Below are 17,119 nucleotides of genomic sequence, written 5' to 3'. Positions count from 1 at the left end.
AGAACAGGATGTCTACGTGATTTATATAATTACCCTAAAATTGTGTTCTTACTTTTTGTGTACACTTGTAGCATTAGCTATAAGATGTACTTTACAACAAAATGCCAAGTTTTCAATGACCAAAATTAAGTTCCGGGTCGCAAAAATAGAATTTAAAAAAATTTAAAAATTTCCTTTATATTTACATATATATTTTTATTTCAGAGGATATCCCGGAAGTAGTAAAAGAAGCTTGTGCCAAGTGTACAGAGGCACAGAAGCAGATCCTTAAGAAGTTCCTGACAGGAATGAAGAAGAAACTGCCCGCAGAATACGAAACTTTTAAAAACAAATTCGATCCTGAGAAGAAATACTTTGAACGCCTGGAGACTGCTGCCGCAAATTTTTAAATAAGAAATTCGGATTATAAAAAAGTTGTAGTTAAGCAATGGCTCTATTATAGTATGTTTCACAACATACTGAATGGTATGCATCACAGCATGTATTGAAACATACTAAATACTACGCAAAATTATACATTGACATACATATATGAAAAGAAATGCCTTGATTTTTATTTAAAAAAAATTCTCCTCGAAATCATGTTAGAAGATTGACCGTATTCATTTAATTCTCAGCCTGCATTGGACCTACGTATACGTTAAGGGCTGCGGTAAACTTATTCATTCATTCATTTATAAATGTATACAGAGTAGAAGTAGTAGCGCACGTCTTACGATATATTTATATACATCGTACCATCACAATATGGACAATTAAAAGTTGTATTAGTACTATTGCAATTGTTTAAGAATTATACAGATTCTAAAATGTAGGAAAAGCGCAGATTTTCATGCCAATTAGGTACCACATGTACCAAATTTTGGAAATCATACTTTAGGCAAATAAATGTCATTTACTTATTCATTTACTCATTTGTTCATAAGTGAATTGAACCTAAGCTAAGCATGGTGTTAACTGTATACTCAACCACACAGGACAAGCCATAGAAACTGGAATTATTTACAAGATTTATGAGAAACAGTGTTTCACAAACAATTTGACTCACAGTATACCTTTAGGCGTGGTGCACCGTACTATATAATATAAAAATCTAATCTTTTAATACGGAAACAAAAATCATTAGACAGATAGAGCATAACAATATAATATTATATGAAAAATACATTTCGTCGTAGATAATGACAGTAGAACATTACCTAAGGTTAATTATACTGGGTTATTTGTAAAATTCAAATAACCTCGCAGTATTATATTACTAATATCATAAACAACAATTTTTGTATTTTGACTTTTTATAATTCATCACATTTCAGTTTCATACACAAGCAAGAATATTCGTCGCGGAGGACGCTTGCACGGTTGAATTTCTACTTTACTACCAAATACAGACTTCAAAATGTCAGATAGTACAAACATTTTAGTAAAGTAATTGTGTTTTAGAAAGACGTCACGGGACAAAAGTGGTTGTTTATGATATCAGTAATATTAGTCCTGTAATATTGTTAGTATTTTACTAATAACCCCGTGTACGTAATATAGAGACGAGCTGAATCGGGATTTTAACGAATACGAATAGTCGGCTGAATGTTCGGTAAAAAGTTTATCGAAGAGAATGTTGTGCCGAATAATTGGGTAAGATTTGACGCTCTTTCTGCCGAATTGTAAAATAACAAGTCCCTTCCGCCCTGTGCATTGTGTTATCTTTTCTATGTCAAATAACAACAGTGTTACTTAGTTTTGTAAAATTTTAAGATGTGATTTATCTTTCTTCAAGCACTGTTTGATGTTCAGTCTTATGAAAATATATAAATGACTTATGGTCACATCTACCAGTATTATTTCTTCAATGACAAAGTTGACCTTAATACATATATAATAGTATCCATTAAAAAGAAATATTTTACAATATTTCCTGGGCTGTTAAATTACATGATATCTAAGTGATTAAATTTTTAGTGAAACAATGTCTCGCAGAAAGTTCGTCTTTTTTACCGAATTGTCGGCAGAAACCTACCATACCAGATTTCTCACGGCAAAAAGTCAATAAAAACCAAAAACAGAGATCTGCAACAAACACATAGAAAAATTCGTAAGGTCTGCTAGTTGGTTACGTAGCTCAGTTGGCAGAGCGTCAAGCATGGTATGCTGTGGGCGCTGGTCCTGGGCGCGAATCCAGCCGGATTGAAGGAATTTTTCTTAGTGTTCGATCTTTGTATTAATGATTATACGACGTTCCTAGATTATACCATCATCATCATTTCCACGCCCCTGCTGAACATGGACCTCCCTCAAAGATCGCCACAACGAGCTATCTTGCGCTGATTACATCGAGCCTCTTCCTTCACCAGGTCGGGTGTATCGGGCCACCTTAAAGGTGGTCTGTCGTCTTCCGAATTATATTATGTAATATTAGATTGTATAATTTATTTATATTTATTCTCCAGAATTGCACGTGGACATTTTAACTAAAAAACCTTGTTACCGTATCTTTGGCATACACTGTAATGCTTGCCATAGTGATGAAAGGATTAGGCAATCGGCGTAAGGCATAGCCAAAAAAAACCTAATTCATTATTTTAAAACCAAATGTAACTTAGATACAGTAAATTGATTTACTATGTGCTTTCTAAAATAATACAATGTGTAAATCCACAAGTGATACTATTCTAGACACACATGACGTAACATAACATCAATATTATGAAGAGCGCATTACAATACAGGGTTACGAGACAAGTACTTACAATGAATTTTTGTACCAAAATTTTGCGTGAATTCAGATAGAGAGGATGCTTGCCCGACAGGGAAATTTAGAAAAGAAACTTAATTGTTCTTGATCTGGGATTGTCTTTTTTTATGATATCAAGTGGCAGGATGAACAAATCGTGCGCTTGGTGGTAAAGGACATGCATATCCATAGCAGATGTAGTGTTTGTCACAGCTTTAAATCGCAAAGATCTCAGGGGCACTGCCACTGCGCCCGTCACTCTGTGACATAAGTTGACAAGTTGTGCCTGTAATTTCACCAGCACCCTTACCCTCCCAAACTGGTACACCGTAATACTCACACTACTATTTGGCGGTAGAATTAGTTAAGGTGACAGTACTTCCTTGGACGAACTCTTTCACAAGGATCTCAATTGTTACTAGGAGTTCTACTGCTACTAGCACTAAAACTTGTGTATCACAAAGTATTATTTGAATTCTCATTCTCTCAAGTCTGGCAACTTTGCTATAAACATAACTATCATTCTCTCAAGTCTGGCAACCTTGCTATAAACATAACTTCTATGGTAAGTATTACCGTAGAACTATAATTAGCGTACACTCAACTCCATAATTACTTAAACACTGAGAAACAAGCAACAGTGTAGTGATCTGAAAAGTTCAATTTTGCAACAATAGGCGGAAGGTGGAAAGTATGCCACTAAGAACAAAATTGTCACTTGATGACATAGGATTCAGCTGTTACGTCACGTTTGGGTCTTAGCATTAGGAACAATGATGTAATGTAACCGGGCTGTAAATCTTCGTGACACTTTGAATACAGTTAATTTTATAGGTACTATAAATCGATTGCAATATGAACTATAATTTAAAAATAAAACATGAGTGGAAAATGAAGCCTTAAATTGCTTGCCGGGAAATTAAAGTGAGTGTGTAGTAATCAAACACTTAAATGATAATTAGTACCTTGATAGTTAGTTTCCCCTTGGTCGATATAAATACACTTAGATTTTAAAATTTTTCGAATTCTGGAAATTAAAATAGTTTATTGGTGTTAACTGTACAATGCGTTGATTATACGTCATTTGAGCATGTATAATGAATTATCAGATGTACAAAAAATAGTAACGTTGTTATATTTATATGGAAAATACAATAAACTTTTTGCCTACCTCTACATTTAGAAAGAAACAAACTACATACTACAGGTTGATGTCTAATTTAATAATTAATAATTTATATATGCCTTATGTGTTGTATTCTAGAATAATATTTAAGAATTGTAATTGTGTTATCTGCGGTCAATAATTGTATTGCTCTCCATAAAGTAGTATAGACGTTACAATAATTTTAAGTCCAATCACATCATTACCGGGGAACGGAATGGAAGCATAATTTCGTTTTATAGTTCATAGCATAATGAACTTATGCCAATTATATAATGTATAAACTACTAGATGCGAACCAAAAAAAACAAGTCGCGCGTTTTCCGGAAAATTCTCGTGCAGTCTCGGGAATACCCGTTTCATATCTAGTTTGTGCGTTTCACAATTCTCATAATGTTCATAGTGTACAATGTCGTCACTCAATTTTAAGGTAGTATTATTAGCATATAATAATAATAATAATAATAATAACGCACACACTCAACATAGCCCCGCACTAGGGAAACCCTGTGTCGCGGGTACCATGGACACACACATAGACAACCACAAATTACACCCAAACTCACGAGAGAAATAAATGTAGGCCATACAAATATTTCTCCCGGCCCGGGAATCGAACCCGGGGACCTCTGCGTGGCAGTCCGGTATGGTAACCATTCGGCCACGGAGGTAGTTAAATATTCATACAAAATACATGTTTTATATTTTTTTGTTTTTTTTTTTATTCAAAAATAAGTGCGCTTTTGAACTCCATCTCACCTGATGGAAAGTGACGATGAAGTCGATGATGTACACTCACACCTAAATAATGCCTATTCATTTTCGCCGAAAAGGTCCAAGTTATAGCGTTCGGAGAACAAGTCTGCAGGCAGGGAATTCCACTCCATAGCCGCTCGCTATATAAATGTGGAACGCTTCGTGCAAATCCTGGGAATATCCACAATATAGGAGTGGAACCCCAGTCCACGTCAAGTCCCCCGACGATGGAAAGGGGAATATTGAATCAAACCATGGAATTCCTTCGCACACTCTTCCTGATATATCCTGTAGAATACCCATAAGCAGGCAACTTTACGACGGTGTTCAAGGCTCTGCTGCTTCACCTCTATTAAATCCCAGTCACCTATAAGCCTCTTGCCACGAGTGTCGATTGAATCCAAGGTGGCCAGTAGGTATATGAGAAAGTTTATAGTTTTGACAAACTTTTACAATGAAAAATATTTTCAATAACGTTGTTTTCTAACATTTTATTTAATTACTGTATTTATTGTCAAATGTTATTTATTTACGAAGTAAGTTAGTATATTTTTGATGCGTTCATAACTAATCTGTGTTATCGCAGAATACCAGTGAGTGCTATGTATTCCATTGTCCCTGTAGTAGTCATAGACCCATTTATCACGTATGTTTTATTATTTATATTTCTTTTTTAATTAAAAATCTTAAATGAATTGCAATATAATATGTGTTCATTTACAGATTTGAGACCAATCTTACTTGAGTCGGACAGAAAAACTCAGGAATGACAATGATACAAGGAATTTCCGTGCTTTTAAATATTGTACGTGCCCTTGGTATAATAAAGTCAAATGTGATCATACGTCAAAAGTGCTTTTATCGCAAGAAAATGAAACAAATTATGTATATGTCAAATTTTATCGTTTAAGAACGATAAATAAGTTTAAGCATAAGAAAATTATCGATTAATTTCGCTCTTTAAATCTTCTATACCTTTTTTTTTTGAAAAGTTGTAATATTTCAGCCTTATGGCCTTGAAGTGGCCTTCAGATACGATTGAATTACTCGTAGGCACCTCACGTTGATGATTTTAAATTGTTTGACCACTTTAAACGAATTAAAACTAGTGAATTTGTGGCACGTGTGGCTTCTTTCAATATATCTCTATAAAATTACGTTTAATATTTCTCTATTGCTTTATCTAAATAGATAACATTGTATTTAACAAAAATTTTTTTTTCAATATATAAAAGTGCCGGACAACCACACCAATTCCCTGGTCTCAACCTAGGGAATTCCCTGTACTACGAGTACCAGAGTAACGGAATTTATTCAGTAGCACTTCTCAGACCAAGACGAGACAACAACGAAAAAGAGAGACGAGAAAAGTTCATTTCCCAATTTGGTCCTACCGGAAATCGAACCCATCACCACCTCATCCAGCGCCCACAGTATAAACCGTTAGGCCACCGAGATTGTCATTATATGACGTCTTTATTTTGTGTCTGAACATTTTGAACATTTTGTTGGCAATGAATAACCCTCGAACGCCGAACTATTTTTTTACAAAATAGGAAATATGCATAAGGACCCGTTTCCTGGGCATTTTTATATGATACTTCTTTGTCATATAATATTCTAGCGTTAGTTAATTTCCGTAACAAATAGCAGCCTGTATGTAAAAATTAAGTTTTTTGTTCGAAGGTTGTGTCTTTGTTTATATATAAGTTGTTTTATAGTTTGCCGGCATTTGCTTTGGTTCAATCAAAAGATTATTGTTCCCAGTAAGTTATGTTTTTATTGTTAAGTGCTTAGCTACATATTGTTAATAAGGTACATACTTTTATCAAACGTCAACAGCACGTCGATAAAAAACCATGCAGAAGAAATTATAGAAACAATTAATTTTACGAAAACATTGCTGCTTCGGGAAAAGGTTTTTTAAATTAATGTAAAAATTTACGTGACTTATTTACATTTAATCTACTTATTTAGTTGTAGATTTATCGACTATAGAATAAATGTAGAGACACGTTGATATACTGGAAAAACAAGTGCGATTTTGAACATTTCTGTTAGTGAGATATGAGATTGATATTGTTAAGTTGTCAACTGTTTGTATGGTCGTTAGCTGAGGAATATTACGACCGTAGATACGATTATTTCGAAGTGGACTACCTCATACACAATCCTCGGTTGCTGATGACATACATGAACTGTTTTCTCGACCGAGGACCATGTCCACCGGTTGGCAAAGAGCTCAAACGTGAGTAATAAACAAATACAATTTAATAAGTATAAATAAGTCCCTATTATGGAAAATCAGATCACATTATACGGAACAACTATTTATTTTTGCTATTTCAAACATGTACAATGGATGTTCGTATTAATGGGCGGAAACCACCTTGAGTAGCAACGAAATTAAGTCTCAAACAAACTGTGTAGTAAAAATGACTATTTTTTGTGGTCACAACACTAATTTATGGCAATAACAATTTTAAATTATTATGGAACTGATATTCAATTATTTTTGTGAAATTACTCCACTAGTTTGTTATAATTATTAATATAAAGATAAACATCACGAACACTCATAAAAAATTCCTTCGATCCAGGCAGATTCGAACAGACATCTTCTATTATACCGTGCCAGACGCTATGCCTGCTAAGTAATTAAATAAAACTAAGTAAATAAAAAGATATTATTGAAATTACTCGTCTAATTTTGAAATTACGTCGCTAAAAATTCGTTGAAAAACCAAATTCAAAGATACGACAATAAGCACATGGAAAAATTCGTAAGGTCCGTTGAATCGTTCCGTGGCTTTTTAAAATTAGAATTACATATCTCCCGAATGTACCCTCTGTGGAAATAGTAAACAAAATATTAATTTTGTTTCATTTAAGTGCAATGTAGTTGTATCACTCATGCCTATGTAAATATTATCCATATTTCATTAAGTCAAAACTTCCGTTTTAACATTTAAGGATTACTGCCAGAAGTGGTAAAGACAAGGTGCCAGAAATGTTCTCCACGTCAGCGTCGGTTCGCAAGGAAGGTGATAGATGCGTTCAATAAGTACCTACCTTCTAGCCACGATGATCTCAAGAAGAAGTTAGACCCTGAGAAGAAGTACTACGAGGCTTTTGAGAAGTCTCTCGCTGATGCTTTGTAGTTCTACTTCAAGATGAGGTCATTGAAATTGTAAGTAAGTAGTAGGTATACTCGTATACTTTTAGAAATATCTGTTTTCAGGTGCACACAAGGTTCGAAGCTGACTTAAAAAATTATGACTTAATAAGGGAGAACAATACCGACAAAATAACTTTCAGAAATAAAGTTAGCGAACGGGATTTTTGCGACATGGATGAATGGATTATTATTATCTTTGATATCATTTTAGTAGATACTCGCGTTCGTAATTAATGAACCTCGGAGATTTAAAAGGGTGTAATGCTAAATATTATATACAAATAAACTAGACGTAAGCTAAGGTTTCACCCTTATGTTGTGGATATTTCAAGAATTCACACGATGCGTTTCGCTTTCGCATTTATATGGCGAATGACCACGGAGTGGAATTCCCTGCCTGCAGACTTGTTCCCTGAACGGTATAACCTGGGCCTTTTCAAGGAGTGAATAGGCATTATTTAGGTCTGCATCCTCCATCGTCGACCTTATTGTCGCTTTCCATCAAGTGAGATGGATGTCAAATGCGCAATTAATATTTTAATTTAAAAAATACAAAGAACCGATGAAGAAATGAGACGAACTTGGTAGGTCTGTCACAGAGGACTCTCACAACGAAAAAGTTATATTTTTCTTGTAATGAACAGGCGGTTTCTTCTTGTTCTTGCATAAAAAATTTGGTTTTACCTGTATCTTTTTTTTACTCCTTATTTATTTAAGCGTTTTGATCGTTATTGAACATGTCCCTTAAAGAAAAACGATACCTCAAAAAACACTTAATTAAATAACGACAGATAAATCAAAATAGTGCCTAATCTTAACATGTATACAAACTCACCGCGGCACTACATGTTGGCTCCGACAAAACAGATTGATACTACCCAACATTAAATGTACGAAAACCATTGTGCAAATAACCGCATCCAGATAGGTTCCGTCCGAACAGTACTCAGGAATCTTATACACCTCGCAATTCGGTGAGTTCACCCTCCGCATCAAATACAAAAATTACTGACCTGTATCGTAGTGGATACTGCAACGCAATATTATTTTTATTCTATAAATATTCTTTTATATTAATAATGGATTATAATTCTCATTGTTGTAACTTTTCGACGTTTTCCTCCCGGAAAAACCTAAAATTCGTTCAACAGGTGGTAATTTGTTTACTTCGCTTCAATGAATATGTTGCGCTAATAGGCAACGTAAATAGGCCCTTGAGGCCGTCAGTAGACACTTAATTACAGTCTTTAATTAGTAACCCAATGGATACAAATTCGTATACTACGTTCATAGAGTGGTTGGCCCATGCACCGATGAAGGTAGTGGGTTAAACGTCGTCAATATAAAAGCACTCTCGCTTTCTGGCACCGCTAGTTCGGTGGGTCCAATACCAAGTAAAAGGTGGGTGTTTATAAACAGTACTTGTGTCTTTGAATTTGTGTTTGTGTGCTATATATTATAATTTCCGTGATTACTACTACTCGAAATCTAAGAGATCAATATAAATTTTGACGTCAAGTATTTTCCTATAAACATAATTGTAAAGTACTTCAATGGAATTATAATTTACCAGACGGGATGTGGTTAGGCAACCAGTCCTCGAAATGTCCTTTCACTACTTTGAAGGATATTTTGTAATTTAGGTCAAATGATTGATTTATGAGTAATGAGATTGTCACAGGACCGACTTGATTGCGATTTCTGACGCAAATCAAGTCCTTGATAAAAAACATGAGGATTAAATCAATTTGTATTCTAAACACATGTCACTTGTGTTGACTTTGTCCATGAACACATTTGACTTTGTAAACGTTGGAAGCATAGTTCTAAATGGTTCGTAGAAGACTTGATTTATTTAACAATATACCTGTATACGTAATGTGACTGTGTGTGAATCTTCAGGTATTTATATCAGTGGTATAGGTACCTATTTATTATACTAGTTAAGTAAAAATAAAGCGTTTTTATTATATGCCTGTGTTTGGAAGTTCTAAACAATGGAGAATTTTTTGCTATTTTCAAATTCTTTATACATATTATTTATATATGAATTATGTTGTCTTCCAGAAATTTCTCCAGAATGAAAACTTTATTGGTCTTATCTTTCGTCGTAGTCGCGGTGTTTGCTGCTGACAAGTACAACTCTAAGTACGACAATTTTGATGTAGAAACTCTGATCTCAAACGAAAGGCTTCTCAAATCTTACATCTTTTGCTTCTTGGACAAAGGCAGGTGCACGCCTGAAGGATCCGATTTCAAAAGTAAGTCATACTCTGTGAATAATATTTATTCGTTTTTTGAGAGTTTGAGTAGTATCTTAAATTGTCTGTCTGTCAGTTTACAGTCCATTATAGCCTCTAAATTATACCTAGATTAAAGTAAAACTTATTCCTCTCAACTTAATAAAACTTAACAACTTCTTTGACGTCTTCAATTTAGCAGATACATATTACCAAGTTAGAAAAACGTGATTGTAACGGAAATTGACGATCTCTAAGGTCAAACGGTTTGCACTATCCGCGCTGGATGAGGTCAAGTCTGGGTCGATTTTTGGTAGGACCCTTTTGGAATAGGATTAATAATAATAATAAATAAACCGTTTATTACATGAAATAGGTTTGGCTATAAAATTAAAGCCCGCCAAACTGCAGAGCAGTTTATTTGCGGGGACACACTCTCATCGAAAGCAATAAACCTATATTCCTACCTTACTTATCGTACGTCATAAAATACACTCACATAGATATATCAGAATCAATAGTACAAAGCTTGGTCATCTGAGATTTGTGATAACAATTCATTTTTCGCTTTCTTTTTAAGTTAATTTAGATAAATAACTTTCGTCAACATTCAGGTCTTTTTATATGACAGGTATTGAATAATTTCTAGTTCTTCGACCAAAGTAATTTATAGTTTTAAGTACAATATATTCTTTATTGTTAACAGATCTAGTGGTATAAGAATGTTCAGCACAATTCTGAAACTCATCCCTTTTGTATTCCTCCAAAGCTAATAATAGTTTTGACTTTTTCTTGAACTGGCAATACATTACAAATAATAATTTCACACAATTTTTGTCATATTTTTTCCTTTACATTTTTCCACCAACAATTTCAAGTGTCGTTTTTTTATAATATCAAGTGACGGGCCGAACAAATCGTGCGCCTGACGGTAAGCTATACGCCTGTCCATAACTGATGCAGTGTCACTCAGAGCTTTAAATCGCAAAGATCTGAAGGACACTGCCACTGCGCCCGTCACCCTGAGACATAAGTTGATAAGTCCCATGTACCTGTAATGTCACCAGCACCCTTACCCTTCAAAACCGGAACACAGTAATGCTGACATTACTGCTTGGCGGTAGAAGTAGGCAAGGTGGCAGTACTTCCCTGGACGAACTCTTTCACAAGGAGCTCTACTTATTTCACAAGGATATAAACGTACGCCCATAATTACTTAGACCATACGCGAAAATAGACTCAATTCATAGAATAGATTGAATTCCGTTGCTCTGGTACTCATAATACTTACTGGGAATTTCCTAGTTTAAGACCAGGTAATTTATGTGGTTGCATGACACATGTTTTTTAAAGTTATATAATATGAGACCTTAATATTCTTGGCATATAAGTTATTGAATATACCTATTTTTATATTAAACTTTTAATTGCATTAAATTTCTTTAAGATAAATGAGAACAAATTTTTTACTTCAGTTCGTTTACTGTATCTGCTATTCGATGGAATTCTCTCCCTGAACCTATTCATCGATTCCCTTCTTTTGATTCCTTCAAACGACGTGTTAAGGAACGTTTAATTTTATTTCCTTTTTGCATAGTATTATAATCTTCCTTTGTTTATTTACTTATTAATATTACTATTTATTATTTATTTTATTTTCCTACAAAAGTATACAAGTAATCTTATTATTACTTATATATTATTTATGTATATATTTTAATTATGTTTTTATTTTCATAGCATCTATTTAAAATACTTCATTACATGATATTCTTTGGTTGTACACCCTTTTCCAACTCTTAAATCTATATCCTTAGGTTTTTTTATAAGCCTGTACTGTCCCACTGCTGAGCAAAGGCCTCCCTGCCCTCTCTCCACACCTCTCTGTTTTGCGCCACTGAGGTCCTGTCCTTTATCCTAAGGTTGCTTGGAAAAAATTGCTATTTAGCAATAAGGCGGCCTTTTGTACATTAGCTTACTCTGTGATACTTGCATTAGTGTTCTAAGTTGTCATTGTAATTTATGACGTGCAATATAGAATATTTCATTCATTCATTCAAAAATGAATGGCGTGATGCCATTCAAAATATACGTCGCTTATTTGATAAATAATTAATTTTGTATTTAATTGACGTGATTTAACCTTTTGTCGTACAAAATTACGACATTTGATTTGTGACAGTTACATAACTATACAGGGACAAGTTTTTAATGTGTTTACTCATATAACATAATATAATTACACAAACAGGGCCGAGGTCGAGGTGTCGCCTTTTTTGAAATGACACTCGACTAAGGATATCGAGAAACATATTGTCGATAGGTAGTTTGGTAGTATAATCACGTTAAAACAGTCGTGTGGTGGTGATTGTAATAATACGCTATCAAATTGCTGAAGGTATTACGTACACTGGTCACAATGAGACAGAATAAACGCATTTGAATACGATAACATCTATGATGACATTCAGTAGTAGTAGAGCTCCTGAACGACCTCGTCCAGGGAAGTGCTGTTACCTTGCCTATTTCTGCCGCCAAGCATTATTGTGAGCATTACTGCGTTGTGATTTTGAAGAGTGTGAGGTGTTGGTGAAATTGTAGGTACATGGGACTTGTCAACTTATATCTCAGGGTGACAAAATGAAAAAATTATATCACAGTGGCAGCACCCCTCAGATCCTTCCGATTTGAAGATTTTAGTGGCACTGCAGCTGTTATGGACAGGCGTGTCGCTTAAAACCAGGCACAACACTTGTTTATCATGTCACTTCAGAGTCGGAACGCAATAATGCTCACATTACTGCTTGGCGGTAGAAATGTGTATGGTGTCATTGCTTCCCTGGACGAATACTTTCACAATGAGTTTTACTATTGCTAAAGGTTACCAAAGATTTCGTAAAAAAAATTAAGCCAAATATTTCCGAACATGTATTGTGACTGGCTAAAAAGTTCCCATTATACTGGCAGCATTGCCTTCCTAGGTGGGAATGGGCATTTATTGAACCTACCACGCACCAGCAGCAGCGATCGCAGCCTTTATCTCTGAGTCGGCGACTTAATTCTTTTAATACTAACTTAACTGCCTCCGTAGCCGAACGGTTACTATAGTTACTATAGCCGGACTGCCACGCAGAGGTCCAAGGTTCGATTCCCGGGCCGGTAGAAATATATGTACGGCCTAAACTTACTCCTCTCGTGAATTTGGGTGTAATTTGTGGTTGTCTATGTGTGTGTCCATGGCATCCGCGACATTGGGTTTCCCTAGTGCGGGACTATGTTGAGTATTTGCGTTATTATTATTATTATACGTCGCGAACTTCCGAAACCCAGGGCATTTTCCAATTTGTGTAAGGTGTGCAAAAAAAAAACTACTATATGCAGTTTACTTATCGTATTTTTTTTATTATTGTTCATCAATCTTGGTGATTTTATCTTCAGAATACTATAACCGGTCCGATATCTACAAAACAAAATTTTGAGATCATCAACAGGTATTATTTATATTTCACAATTATCAAATACTGTGTGTCAATATCACACCTTTTTTTTATCATGTGTCATGTGTCACACCTACAATGAGTCCGATTGTTTTTTGAAAATTGCATTTTGTGTTCAATTAGCGTTCGAAATTGCAGTTTTAAAAGTGACAGTTTAAGTAGCTTTTAGAAAAAACGTTAATTTAAGTAGCTTTTTCGCTAAAACTTGTTACTGCTGTGCTAGAGGACATAGCAAAAACACTCGATTGGACGAAATGTGGCATTCACATCAATGGCGTCTTCCTGTTCCACTTAAGGTTTGCAAGCGACCAGTACTCTTAACTGAAAACTTTCACGATTTCCAGCGTATGCTATAACTACTGTATGATGCTTCTATGCGGGTGGGCCTCAAGATGAATATCTCCAAGACTAAGGTTATGGCGAACGTCTCCATTGTCACAAATTCAAGCGTCACAATTGGAAGTGAGATGTTGGAGATTGTCGATCAATACGTTTATCTTGGGCATATTTTATCTTTTGCCAAGGAGCATCAAATGAAGGAGATTTAGATTATTCAAATGGAGGAGAACAGAAGAATTTAGCTCGAGTGGCCTGCGTTTGGCAAGTTGGACACCATTCTTAAGTTAGCCAACATTTCACAATGACTGAAGACCCGTCTATATAATCAGTGTGTTCTACCATGACCTACGGTGCCGAGACAAGGACGCTCACGCAGGAGACTGGGTATAAGATGAGAGTTGCACAGAAAACCATGAAGCGTGCCCTGATGTTCGGTATCAAGCTTGTAAACCGTGTTCCCAATGTTCCGATAAAAAGTCGAACAAAGCTAAAGGACGTCGGGAACCGTATCACGAAGCCAAGAGCAGGGCTTATCAGCCCGTATCCGGAGACAAGATGACAAATGGAGTAAGGCGATAACTGAGTGGCGTCCAAGGACTGGATACAGGACATTGCAGGAATTGTGGGGCGAACCTGGATGAGATTAACATGGAACCGTGGGGAGTGGCACAGAAACTTGGAGGCGTATACCCAGCAGTGGGTAAAATCAGGCTGATATGAAGTAGCTTTATCTATGGATGAGTGAACCAGGATTTTTTTTAAGATGCTGCAAATGCGATCCAAGTATGTTATGTCCAATTGTAACAATAAGGCACACATTAATAATGCACACACTCAAAAAAGTCGACGCGAAGTTTGTTGACTTTAATTTGTGTTGAATGCTCATTGTCTTGATAATATCGATTATTCATTTACTACAAGCTTAAAATTGTCTTTGTCTTTAATGTAAATCTACATATATTACTACTACTACGTAATTCTACAATAACAGTACACACTAACGTATCACCAAAATGTTTTAAACTTATGATATGATAATATCTGGACGTAAGAACATACTATTGTTTAGTTTTTTATATTATTCACTTATATACAATAAAAAAGACAACAAACCATCTTAAAACTTAAATTAAAGTACGCTTTATAAGCTATAAATCCTCATTAAAAGTATACTGATTAGATATTTGAAATTGACTACATGTTTTTTATATCACAACAATCCACATCGTGTGAATTTTCTAACCAGTTGGTTAGATTCCAAATTGTGTTAGATAGACACAATTAAAAAAACAACTAAAAATATTGTCATTCTTTATTTTTCACTCTTCTACACCCTGCCATTCTCTTCGGTCCTCTAATACACTTATACTACATATCTCATGCACCCAATTTTTACTCCAACTCATTTACTGTGTCTGCTATCCGCCTAGAGCATTCTCTGTCTGAATGAACCTATTCTATGATCCCCTTCTCTTGAGTCCTTCAAACGACGTGTTAAGGAATATTTCCTTAACTCCTAAGAATAGTTTTTCCAGCCATTTTCTCTCCATTGCCTTCATTTATTTCCTTTTTGCATATTGTTGTAATCTTGCTATGTTTATCTATTTATTATAATTTAATTTTCCTACAAATGTATGTAAATAGATCTCATTAATATATATTATTATCTACAAAATATTCTAATAATGAACGTATTTGTTATTTTTACTTCTCCATTTATTTTATTAATGTGTAATGTAATGTACTTATATAAAACACTTCCATTAGAAAATATTGTTTGGTTTCAACCCCACTTTCCAGCTCTCAAGTTTCTATCCTTTGGTTACCTGGAAAAAATTGCTACTTAGCAATACGGCTGCCTGTCGTACATTAGCTTACTCTGGATATATTACGGTTTTGTGAAGTCAGTGCAATAAAATATATTGATCTATACATTCATTTCGTTTAAAAATTTGTAACCATTGTTATTTCTGTAATTCACAGAAGCCTTACCTGAGGCGATCGAGACGACGTGCGCAAAATGCAGTGATAAGCAAAAGTCCAACATCAGAAAAGTCATAAGAGCTATCCAACAGAAACATCCTAAGTACTGGGACGACTTGGTGACGAAAAATGACCCATCTGGCAAGCACCGCGCCAATTTTGATAAATTTATCCAGGGTAGCAGCTAAATGTTACATTAATTTAAAGTATGTAGGATAAGTTATATATCAGATTAGTTGATTTGTCTCTCTTATTCACCTTAATTTTGATGCATTATGCAAGGTTAGGTACTGCATCCACATAAGCTCTTACGAATTTGATTACGTTTTATAAAACGTTTTGTTGAATTGTTTTATAACACTTTTAACATTGTCCTTGCAGCAGTTTTGTAATTTTTTGCATTTCTATTTTTTGTGTTAAATATTTACGCGAAGTTAGGCTAAGGATTTCTTCATTTTAAATTATCAACACTATACGTTCATGGTGTATTACGAAATTGTTTCTTTTATTATTTTCTTAGACACCATAAATAGTTGATGCTTGAGTATATTAAATTAAATTAAATTAATTTTTGAAATCGTAATATAAAATTACGTTTATTTATACTTAATAATAATGCTTTCTATTTGTGACCCTGTGATGTACTTAGAACAATTTTTTATCTGTTATTAATTTCAAATTTGATTGGATGAAAATCAAATTAATAAAATTGTTACTATTTATTTTTGAAATATGGACTTAAGAAGAAGTTAATATAATTATACTAACTTATCGGTTTTTTATAGATAAAATTGCTTCTTGTAATAAACAAAATTTTATGAATTTACTTTGATATCTCCATTATAGTTTCATTCCTAGGTAGTACTTTGTCAATGTTCATTTCTAGGTAGTACTTTGCAAATGTACTATTATTATCCGTTTATATATAATCTTGTTTTCCTTTTTTATTTTTCCTGTTTACACGAAACATAACCACCTCAATTAAAAGGTCAAATATGTAAAGGTCTGCTGCAACACGTTTACCAACTTGGATAAAACGAGGTCCTGCATTTAGAGCGCGGGCAATCGGTAATCGTGCATGTGTGTTTTTGTGTCAGGCAGGGCCTCGTTGCGCCAGCGCACCTCGTTGCACTCTGACGTAACTAGTTGTATAACGCCTGAGCACAATCTTCGTGACAACACATTTCACAGATGTTGAATCGTTATGAGAAATGATCTGACGATGTAGTT

The 17,119-nt window shown here is 34.6% G+C and overlaps 3 protein-coding genes across 4 annotated transcripts in view; all 3 read left to right on the top strand.

Annotated features, from left to right (window-relative positions):
• Window positions 1–389, top strand: part of LOC113230876 — a 9,454-nt gene extending 9,065 nt beyond the window's left edge. Inside the window, exon 5 of the mRNA XM_026464979.1 lies at window positions 205–389. Coding sequence (XP_026320764.1) covers window positions 205–389 — 185 coding nt within the window. The remainder of the gene's footprint in view (window positions 1–204) is intronic.
• A 6,330-nt stretch (window positions 390–6,719) lies between these two features.
• Window positions 6,720–7,813, top strand: LOC113230875 (ejaculatory bulb-specific protein 3-like). Its single transcript, XM_026464978.1, has 2 exons — window positions 6,720–6,900; window positions 7,626–7,813. Exons 1-2 carry the CDS (start codon window positions 6,720–6,722, stop codon window positions 7,811–7,813), a joined length of 369 nt encoding a protein of 122 aa, XP_026320763.1.
• LOC113230858 (ejaculatory bulb-specific protein 3-like) lies at window positions 7,731–16,796 on the top strand. Of its 2 annotated transcripts, none has more exons than XM_026464960.1 (3): window positions 7,731–7,842; window positions 9,898–10,091; window positions 15,890–16,796. In XM_026464960.1, exons 1-3 carry the CDS (start codon window positions 7,826–7,828, stop codon window positions 16,075–16,077), a joined length of 399 nt encoding a protein of 132 aa, XP_026320745.1. In that variant the 5' UTR covers window positions 7,731–7,825; the 3' UTR covers window positions 16,078–16,796. The 2 variants fall into 2 exon arrangements, with proteins under 2 accessions (XP_026320745.1, XP_026320746.1); XM_026464961.1 differs by lacking the exon at window positions 7,731–7,842 and adding an exon at window positions 9,136–9,231 and having other exon boundaries at window positions 15,890–16,795.
• The last annotated feature ends 323 nt before the right edge of the window (window positions 16,797–17,119 follow it).

This window comes from Hyposmocoma kahamanoa, unplaced genomic scaffold (genome assembly GCF_003589595.1).
Source record: "Hyposmocoma kahamanoa isolate Upper Pololo Valley unplaced genomic scaffold, ASM358959v1 64, whole genome shotgun sequence".
Lineage (NCBI taxonomy): Eukaryota > Metazoa > Arthropoda > Insecta > Lepidoptera > Cosmopterigidae > Hyposmocoma > Hyposmocoma kahamanoa.
This window is presented reverse-complemented; position numbering and strand designations above follow the sequence as displayed.

What these genes read in the sequence shown, in the direction of transcription:
- LOC113230875 (XM_026464978.1), top strand. Translation starts at nt 6,720, where the DNA reads ATGAGATTGATATTGTTAAGTTGTCAACTGTTTGTATGGTCGTTAGCT. An exon ending in GGTTGGCAAAGAGCTCAAAC is followed by an intron (nt 6,901 to 7,625) that starts GTGAGTAATAAA and finishes TTAACATTTAAG; the next exon opens with GATTACTGCCAGAAGTGGTA.
- LOC113230858 (XM_026464960.1), top strand. An exon ending in TGAAGGATCCGATTTCAAAA is followed by an intron (nt 10,092 to 15,889) that starts GTAAGTCATACT and finishes TGTAATTCACAG; the next exon opens with AAGCCTTACCTGAGGCGATC.